General features: G+C 35.7%; 1 protein-coding gene and 1 pseudogene across 2 annotated transcripts; one reads left to right on the top strand and one right to left on the bottom strand.

Moving 5' to 3' along the window:
* Positions 1-3,844: 3,844 nt before the first annotated feature.
* LOC147478955 (uncharacterized) lies at positions 3,845-9,129 on the top strand (annotated as a pseudogene). The gene is made up of 5 exons (XR_015209272.1): positions 3,845-4,616; positions 5,196-5,442; positions 5,601-5,757; positions 6,197-6,376; positions 8,275-9,129. The product of XR_015209272.1 is annotated as an uncharacterized LOC147478955 (transcript).
* On the bottom strand, positions 6,582-8,785 carry LOC147478956 (Carbohydrate-binding X8 domain superfamily protein). Its single transcript, XM_086584682.1, has 3 exons — positions 8,655-8,785; positions 6,956-8,035; positions 6,582-6,865 (listed from the first exon to the last, which is right to left on the bottom strand). The coding sequence occupies exons 1-3, from the start codon at positions 8,761-8,763 to the stop codon at positions 6,834-6,836; spliced, it is 1,221 nt and encodes a 406-aa protein (XP_086440808.1). The 5' UTR covers positions 8,764-8,785; the 3' UTR covers positions 6,582-6,833.
* Positions 9,130-10,040: the final 911 nt, after the last annotated feature.

Genomic DNA, 10,040 nt, shown 5'->3' with positions numbered 1-10,040 from the left:
ATCTCCAACCAACCATCAACCCCATTAGGTAATATATATATACATCTTACTATTTTTTTTTCATGCTGCTTATTCTCATTTTGCTTCTCCTTATTATTTATAGTTGCAGTTACCAAAAACGAAAATTTCATTCAATATATCACGGTATCGGAGATATATATATATATTGAGAAATGAGGTACACGATATGGATATATGCGACATACCAATGCCAAATATTGAACCAAGCGATATATATCCTATTTTTTGGTGTGAGGTATTTAGAACATCGTCCATATTAGACTGTAGGGGAGAACAATAGGTTGTGCAAAGAAACGTGTATAGGCTTCCTGATAATGCATTGTATAGGGAGAAAATAGTATTTTTAATTACTTTGTTCCCGCTTGGAGAGTGGTTGACAATAAATAATTAAGAAAGGGGTCGCCCTACGCCATTTGGAACATCTTTCATATTAGACCCCACCCTTTTTAACTCGATTTCTCGCTGCAGTTTTTGCTAACTATAAATATTGCCCTATCTCTATTCCCTTCTACCAAGTTTCCATATAATAGCAATGAAACATGTGATACAGAGATGTTCTTTATGAAAAGGAAATTAAAGACGCTATAAGAGTCTTAATATTAACGTTGTGTATTTGTGCCCTATTAATTGTTACTATGGAAGCTAGCATTAGGTGTCTAAATTTATGTGAATTGTTAAATGTACGTGTTTTTTTTTTGTTTAAATAAATAAATACTATAGTGTTATTATATTTTATAGCATCTTTTTTAATTGAGAATTTTATTTCTTATATCTCGAGTGGGTACTAACTTAATCTCGAGAGTTTGCGTTAGTTACAACAAAATAGTATATATGTACTATTATATCTCGAAATTTTTATGTACTATTAAGTTACAACAAAATAATGTGTACTAACTTAATTAACCATTTTATAGTCAATTAACCATTTCCACTAACTTATTTAGTATAAATTCTTCAATTCAATTGATATACTAGAGAATGCCTAAATTATTCTATGTTGTAGGCACGAGCAATACCTAGTAAACAACAAATTCAGATATTGTTTAAGTTTACACACCAAAAATGTGATAAACAACACAAACTAACAACATTAATTAAGTTCATGCCATTCATATTTTGAAAAACAATATATCGGGCAAAAGTGTAAAGAATTTGAGTTTAACTCTACATTGTCTAAAGTATCAGATCAGCAAAAATAAAATAAAATAAATAATCCATGTACCTTGATTGATAATGATATCCTCCCAGTGAAACTATGCAACATCCAAAAACCTGTGGAATTAATTTACTTTGGATTCCAGTGGGCATAATAGCATAAATAGGGATGAGTTTGAGGATTACAAACTATACCAACTGTTCTCTTTCATCAGCCACAAATTATCGGATTCGAACTGCAACACTATCAATGGAAAATGACAAAGCAATTAGAATTTTTCATAATCACTCGTACTACATTTGACAAACAAAAAAAATAGTAATATGTAATTCAGATGATATGATATACAACACTTAAACCAAAAGATGGGTTTACAATGGGATAGAAAAACTAAGAACTTCTTTTATGGAGGAACAAAATAGCATGTCTTTTATAGTCCCAAGTTCCCAACCTCATTTAGAATATAGAGGCACCAAAAACATTTTAAGATGGACAACATATCTTGTCTTAAAATATTCATTTTATGCAGTTAATAAAAATAAATCTAGAAAACTAAATCTTTATTTTCTGCTTATACGACTTCATTAGTTTCTTGGTCGGGCAAAGAGAGAAGCTTTGCCAATATGTAATTTTGTGCAGAATTAGGCTCAAAATAATGAAGCAACTCCAATTGAGCTTTACATTGATGGTTCATCATTGTCATTAGTTGAGTACGCCAAGGTAGAAAGTTTTCCGCGAGAATCCCTTGCATAAGGTTTCTGTCTTTGACAGTAAACTGGATTGGTGGAGGAATCTCGATGGAATTTTCCAAAGCGCGGCACTGTAAATGTAAAACATCTCGATAATCCATTCCTAACCATCGCATGCCAGGTGTCACTAGATTAAAACTATCGAAAGACAATTTTCTAGACCCAAAGCGGTATCACATAAATATTGAAAACTCATATGGGTTGGGTTCAAATAATCCAAAAACAGGGATGTGAAAGTCCAATTTTAGATTTCGAACAAATTTATGGGTTACAACATCGGAAAAGCCAGATCCCGTTACTAGAATGCAATGATGCATACGAGAAAATCCCATGTCGGCCAAGTGTGAGAACATGGCGTACGTCTTAACAACTAATACGAACAAAGCATTTGCGTTTTGAATCATAATAGGATTTGTCGAGATTGCACATCCAAGTCGAGTACCAAGACTGTTAAAAATGTTCTCATCAACCTCTCCCGTAATGCAACTCGAAACCATAAATTTCGATTTAGAAAAAAGTGGAGTGTTTAGTCTTGAACAATTTAGAAAGAGACATACATCGTTCCAAGTTGGATTGACTTGGCGTCGTGTGAAGTAATGAGATTGTTTGTAGTAAAAAGTACTTTGAGACATTTTTTTGTTCAATTCTTAGTCATACCTCAACCCAAATAAAAAACAAAAAACAAAAAACAAATTCATAAAGGACTTGTGACGCAGTTTGGTGGATGTTTGTCATAATTATTTGTAAAACTCGTTATCATTATCAATAAAATTTTCACACGTTAAAAAAAAACAAAAACAAAAAATAAAAAACAAAAAACAAAACAAGATAATTTGTTACTTTCAATGTTAACTCCACATGATAGTATGATTATATAGACTTATAACATTATAGGAAGTTAACAATTTGTTGAATTGTTGTAGACTAGATTATGTAGATATATATAAACATAGTAGTATCAATTAATGGTTTAAGTGTTTAAGTAGTTAACTTCATCAGTCAATATTCAATTCTTAGTAGTCAACGCACTCTAGTTTTGTGAATTGAAAGAAATATATAATTTTGTTGATTTTAATATTTTTTGGCAAAAAAAAATAAAAATATTTGCATATATATATATATTTTTATTTTTTTATTTATTTATTTATTTATTATTATTATTTTTTTTTTTAGGATCGGGTGTATAATCTCGCACCCTTGGCTTGGAATCCTGCGCTTGAGATAACTTCTGTACAATGGTCAAAGTCATATGTAAGATTCTAGTTAGTCTTTATATAAGCTTTTTTTTTTAAAGGGCAGAAATTCAAACTAACTACCAATTTAGATATTTTTTGTTTTGGTAACTAACCACGATTAAGAAGAAACAATTTTTGTTTTTTAAAACTTAATTAACAGCCATAAACAATATTGAAAGAAACAATTTAGAAAAAAGAAACAATTTTTCGTTTTTAGAAACTTAATTAACTGCCCATAAACAATTTAGAAAAAGGTAATGGTCATTTTGTGAAGGTTATTTTTTGAGATTGGTTATCAAGATATGTTCTTTGGAAGAATGGTTTCATTTCATGAAGTTGTCTGTTTTATTTTCTTATACATTTTATTTGAATGTTTGGTTTCTGTTTTTTTTTCTTATAACACATTTTTCTGTTTTTGAATGTTTGGTTTTTCTTTGATAACTCATGTAGAATGGTCAAAGTCATATGTAAGATTCCATAGAGTGGTATGTCTGGTTTTCTGTTTGCTGCCAATGAGTTTTTCTGTTCAGGTCATGCACATTGCTGCAGTTGTCGAGATTAACTCTACATTTACACCAATATTGAAGCAGTTGTATCAGTTGATTCAGTTCAGAAACTCTACTTAAATATACCGATAGTACCTTCTTTCTATCCCCTTGGTAGAGTTCTAACTGCTTAAAAAAACTAGTTATTATGTGGATCCTCAGTTATGGCAAGAAACTTATGATTACAGACCAGGTCTTACTTCAACAGAGCCCAATAACACGATTGAATTTCCTCCAGCTGGTATACCTGACATGTTTTCACTACTTGGGAAGGCAGATAGAGACATATTGGATGCCATATGCTTCTCTTTAAACATGAGAAGTTCAGCATTCACAGGAATACTTGATAATGTGCCCCTTAAAGTTCGGGAAATTTCTTCTTCAGTCCTGTCAGTTTGCTGTCATTTGAGACCATCACTATATCAGGGAGCACAGCACCATAGTCTAGCAGCACAAGAAGATGAACATTTGGCTATGTTTTCTGACCATGAACATCAAGCTGGTAAAGGCTTGATAACTATTGTCAAGTCATATAGGCCAGGTCTACACATAAGGGATTTACATGGCGTTGGATTCTCATGGATGGGAATCTTGGTCCACAGGAAGCAGTTGTCTACCCTGGACTTGCACTGTGCCAGGCAACTGCAGGTTATATAAGCCCTGCATGTCAACGAGCAGATGTGGCTAACCTTCAGGGTCACATGTATGGACGATGTTCTCTCGCTTTTAAGCTTATGCCGAAATCAATGGCCAGTTTCAGTTGTTCAGAGATGAGTGCAGCTGGCCGTGGAGTGGACGCTCAGTTCCAGCTTCCCATACCCGTGGATGATTTCATGCAGAGATCACACTCCAATGATCTGATCTTTACTAGACGGTTTTCCAAATTATAACTTCCCACCAGCGCAAGAAGGTATTTTATCCTATTTGCACAGAATTTCTGCTTCCAAAGTGTGCTGATTGATGAATTGTTAAATTCTAAATTATGCAGTGGGCTTGATTTTTTTTTCTTCACATTAGCCACCTTTTTTTTTAATCAATATGAATTGTTGGTGTTCTGAATAGTCCTTTTCCACATAACTGATGAATAAGGGTGAACTTCAATTCTTGCAATGTCTTAGTAGCTTTGATCTTGAAAAGTGCAGTGCCTTAGAAGAACTATTAGTATTGGTAAGGACTGGTTGGGTAGTTTATGAAATCAAGGTTTATAACAGATGGTGCAACTTATTCTTTCATATCTTCTTCTTCTTGGCGCCGGTGAAAGTGTTAGATATCCCTCACTCCTTTTCTCTCGTTTGTAAAATGAAAGAAAAAGAGAAGGTAGGTGTTGTTCGAAAGCTGTACTAGGATGACTATAATCTGAGCAAAACAAAATTTTCATAATTACTTCCGTAGCTGAATATTCTTGAAGTTGGATAAGTTTTTTTCATTTGTACTTCTTAGTGAGGAGTCTTTATTAACAGGTCCTTGGATCGATGAAATGCTGGTACAGTATCTTTGAAGCCCTTATTGAAGAGGAAGAAGAATAATAATACAAGGTGCAAACCTCTGCCACCTTCTAAAAGGTTGCGGCTTGAGGCACAACGGAACTAATGGAGTTAACAGAGAAACTGCATTACTTGGGGTAAGGAGGTGCTACTTGAGGATGGGAGCATCGCTAGTATAGCCAAGCGTATGCAGGGTTATACTAATGGTCATACTAATGGGGCAAGCCTTCCTCATTACTTCTTCTATACAAAGTATAACAATCATATCTAACTGTTTTATATATCTATCATAGGGAATAGCTTTTCTAGTCCAATTTCATTATATATATATATATATGCAAGTGAAAATGCTCACGTCTTTTACTAAGTTTAAGATGAAGCATCAACCTCTCATGTTTCTTTCTATTTAGGACAAAGTTGAAGGAAGTTCAAAGCCAAGTTCAAGAAAATGTGAAGAGAATGATGTATGAGAAGTTGTACACTCCTACATTGGGATGCAAAAAAAGAAAGAGTTTTGGACAGACCAAACCCGACATGATTGTATCTTGTAGTGCATTCGGTCCTAAGGTACTTTCCACTGTATCTCTCTTCTTTTTTGGATTCGATAAACATGTACAGTCGTAGTTACTTGCAAAATTGTCATTAATTAAGTATCTTTAGCTCCTCATGTACGACCAGCAAACTGATAACATGAAGTAGCTGCTTAATGTAGGTCATAAGGGGTGCCTATTTTTCGTTATTGTTTTGATCAATTCAGATCTCATCAGAATGTGTGGCTGTAGCCTGCCTGTAGGGGTTCCTGTGTACCTATTACTTCCTTTGATTATCAATATGAGGCTCCAAGTATAGCTTTTGCATTTTTTTTTTTTGATAAATTGGCATCTTATTCATATGAGAAGAAAGTAAGAAAAAAGTGAGTAAGAGCTTTTGCATTTGAAACTGAAACATTTGTAATTTCTTTTATGTGGTATTCTAAGTTCAGTTCGTACGCTGTTATGGTTCTCAGGGAACAGGTGGTGTTGCTCGAATATCAACAATTACAACTGAGTCGGTTTATAGGATTCTGCACCTTCAGTTGGCCAGCATGGATCCCCTGCTTGGGGCATCACCATATCACTGACTTCATTCCAGAATAAGGTTTTATGTATACAAGTGAATGGCAAGATGATGGTGTAACCCACAGATAGTAAGTATTTCATCGTAATGGATTATTACGTATCCTAGTAGTTTTTTTTTTGTCCTGAAATGAAGTAATTTATTCCAAGGGGATCTTGTGTAGGACTCTGCTATCAGATGTTTTACGTGTTCCCATGACAACAGTTAGAATGAAGAGATGTTCACAGCCCATATTTTTCAAGCATATTAGTTTCTATAACGGGAGAGAACTTGCATTTGGTAATAAATTCTTGAAGCACAACATTGCCAACTTCTCTATATTCTATATTAGATGAACAATAATGCATCCACAAGACAAGTCAATAAGTTCTATATTCAAGTGGCCCCACTAAATGAAAGAAATCTGTACCTTTGCTTGCAAAACTTGTGTTTATGCCTAAAAAATATGAATATAAAGTAAAAATGAAAGAATTAGAGAGTTTTCTCCTCTGGAACTTAATTGTTGAAATGACTTGATTGTATTTCTCTCAATAGTAGATAAAATTGCATCCGTCGAAACCTAGCACAGAGAGGTCAAATTGTTAGTTTTCGAGAATTTTATTTGTTTAAATCACACTTTGTGATTAGTTATGACTTGTGAGTAACTTACTTGGGTCCACTGTAACCAGCATGCCTGTACCTCCAAAATCACACGTCCCTCCTGCCACCTTTGTCCTCTGCCAATAGCTATTGAAAGCATAGGAAGCGTGTGCATACAATGTATCAGGTTGGTAGCATGACCCACTTGGCTGAATTGAGTTACAATCTGCTCCAGACCCACAAGCATAATTCATAGCTTCTTGAATGATTGGATCCGGCACAGAAGGCTTAACAACACACCAAAGGGCGTAATGAGGTGCCTTGTGTGGAGGAGGTGGCACAGAAGGAGGAGGATATATGACTGGTGGTTGAAACACTGGACTTGGTGTGTAACCAGATGGACTTGGAATGTATATTGGTGGGCTGGGTTCATATACTGGGGTGCCAGTTTGTGGTGGGCTTGGGATATAAATTGGTGGGCTGGACTCATATCCAGGTGTGCCTGGTACAGCCTCTGGTGGACCTGGAACATAGTAATCCGGAGGAGTGGGGACATACTCAGGAGTACCTGGAGTCCCTGGAAAGGAAGGTGGGGTAGGTCCGTATTCTGGTGGATTCGGTGTTGGTGAACTCTCCGGTGGGCTGGGTACATCAAAAGTTGGGCTTGGGGGTGGGTTTTGGGCTGGGACAATGGGTGCAGAATAGGAGGTTGTTGGTGGGCTAGGTCCGTACTCTGGTGGATTTGGTATTGGTGAGCTCTCCGGTGGGCTGGGTACATCAAAAGTTGGGCTTGGGGGTGGGTTTTGGGCTGGGACGATCGGTGCGGAATAAGAAGTTGGTGGTGGGGGTGGTGGGGATGTGTAGATAATTGGAGTTGGTATCTGTGTAGAAGGTGGCTGTGGAATAGAGGGTGGGTATTCACAATATGGAGGAGTATTTTGGGGTAAAGGAAGTGGAGCTAGTGAGTCAAAAGGAGGTAGAGTGAAAGGTGAACTTACATATGGTTGTGTGTTGGTAAGATCTGTGGCTGGATCCATTTCCAAGTGCCTCGACATTTTAAAGTAATGTGTGGTTTTAGTGATTGAGCTTCTTGAGCTAGGTATATGTTTGGGATGGGCAGAGGACTTAAGTGGCGTTGAGACTCTTGCCTCTGCACAGAATAATATTTAGCATATTTAAAAGTGTTAGCAAGGAAAAGTTTAAATTCACTGATTTTTCTAAAATTTAGATATGGAATTAGGCGAAGTTCTCAATAACGCTTCCTGACATCTGAACACAGTACTAATCTCTAAATAATTTCATGCTTTAATTTTAGTGTGTCAAGAGAACTTGAAGTTTTTCTCTTCTTCTCTGGAGAATATATGTCATTGTATCCGAATGTTTTTTCAGGTGCTTCAACTTTACCAACTACTCTCTGATGGCGAATGCCTCTACCGTTGAGAGTGTAATCATATCAACTGATATAAATAGGTGCCATGTAGAGTGATGTGGTTTGCTCGTATGTGAGGGAAGCAGTGTAGTAAGTATCTAGATGCTGATTAATGATCTTGGAATATTGAGTTTTGACATTAGATCCTGACAAGAAGAAAGGACTTATAAAAAAAAAGACATTAGATCTTGACAAGAAGAAAGGATGGTGATGGGATGTAGAGCTCATTGGTTAGATACGTCTACAGAATAAATATGCTCTAAACTCAGAAAAGTAGGAGCATGTAGTGCAGTCATCTTAAAGTAAATTTAGAACTTGTTGGATGGTTACAGAAGCTTACCACATTGAGTGAAGGGTGTCACTGTAACAGAAAGACAGAAAAAAACAAATAAAGACTTCATGCAGTTTTTCCTAAGCTCCAAGCGAACACCAGCTTTAGCAGAAGTCATAATGACCAAATAAAGCGTTCTTCTACCTCTGCCCCCCACTTAAGCAACAGTTTGAACAAGAGTCCTCTTGTTATATCAGAAGCAAGCTTGGATATATAGTGGCAGAAGCTCAAAAAGAAGAAAATGAGGATAAAGAAGACGGCCATAAAGTAGTTCCATTAAACTCATATTTGGCACTAAAGAAGATTCTGTAACACTGTTAGTGTGTTAAAAGTGTGCAACGGGGGAGCTTTTTTGTGTATTGCATTTTATTTTTCACTTGTGTTTGTTTGGTATTTGGTATATATGCTTGCTTGGGATTATGAACAAGAAAAAGGGATCTTTGTGTTTACTTGCTTTCTACTCAAAGAAAGTGCTTCTATGTGACTCTTAGAAGTGTGTTCTCGAGTAATGTAAAGTTGTTGTTCACATCTTTTTACCCATACGAAACTTTCTGCTCAATCTTAAGGTTGTTGTGAAATTCAGTCCTATGATGCTTCTGTAACTTTAGGTGCTTGTAGAAAATTGTGTCTGGATGAAAAAGAGATCATTCTTGGGCGTCGAGATAAAAAAGTGAGTTCATCTGATGAATTTAAGGTACATCCAGAACAACTGAAGAATTAAATAACACTTGCACCAATCTATCATATGCATAGGGAAAACCCATAACCAAGGCACTCTCTGTAGGACTCGTTCAGTCAAAACTCTTTTTTTTTTTCGGATAATCATTCAGTAATTTGCATTACCCATAACCAAGGCACTCTCGATAATTTGCATTATCCATCCCATGTATGTTGAGCTCTAGTTGTCCTGGAAATGAGCTGGCATTTCAAAATGACAAGGTTGACGTAGAGGAAATATATCTTCGGAAGAGACTTTATCTGATCATCGCAGGAGTGAACAGAAAGAGACTTTGTCTGATGGTGTCACAGGAGTGAACAATTTATTTTTTTCAATGGACCCTTCTCTCGCTAATGTGTAGATACTAGATACTAGATACTAGATACAATAACAATGACCACTAGAAGTCGGCTATATAGCAATTCACAATTTACCAGTGGTTGGGACTTGGGATTGGATCTCATTGGAAAACTCAGCCTAATTGTATGCCTCGGTATCTCAACATAATTCAACAATCAACATGCATAAATCCAACAAAATGTTGTGCATTTTTATGTGATTTTAAAATACAACAAACTTGAACTAGATCTCATTCTTGTTGTCTTTGGTTTAAACCACAACTTCTTACATTTTATTTTTTTCCTCATTTAGTTTGGTTTGTTAAAAAAAACAAAGCA

Source organism: Coptis chinensis, chromosome 9, assembly GCF_015680905.1.
Source record: "Coptis chinensis isolate HL-2020 chromosome 9, ASM1568090v1, whole genome shotgun sequence".
Taxonomy (NCBI): Eukaryota; Viridiplantae; Streptophyta; class Magnoliopsida; order Ranunculales; family Ranunculaceae; genus Coptis; species Coptis chinensis.
Note: the sequence above shows the minus strand (reverse complement) of the source record. Positions and strands in the feature narration are given on the sequence as shown.

Coding starts and splice junctions, on each gene's coding strand:
- LOC147478956 (XM_086584682.1), bottom strand. CDS start 8,763: ATGACTTCTGCTAAAGCTGGTGTTCGCTTGGAGCTTAGGAAAAACTGC. Junction 8,036..8,654: donor GACACCCTTCACTCAATGTG/GTAAGCTTCTGT, acceptor TATTCTGTGCAG/AGGCAAGAGTCTCAACGCCA. Junction 6,866..6,955: donor GCTGGTTACAGTGGACCCAA/GTAAGTTACTCA, acceptor TCTCTGTGCTAG/GTTTCGACGGATGCAATTTT.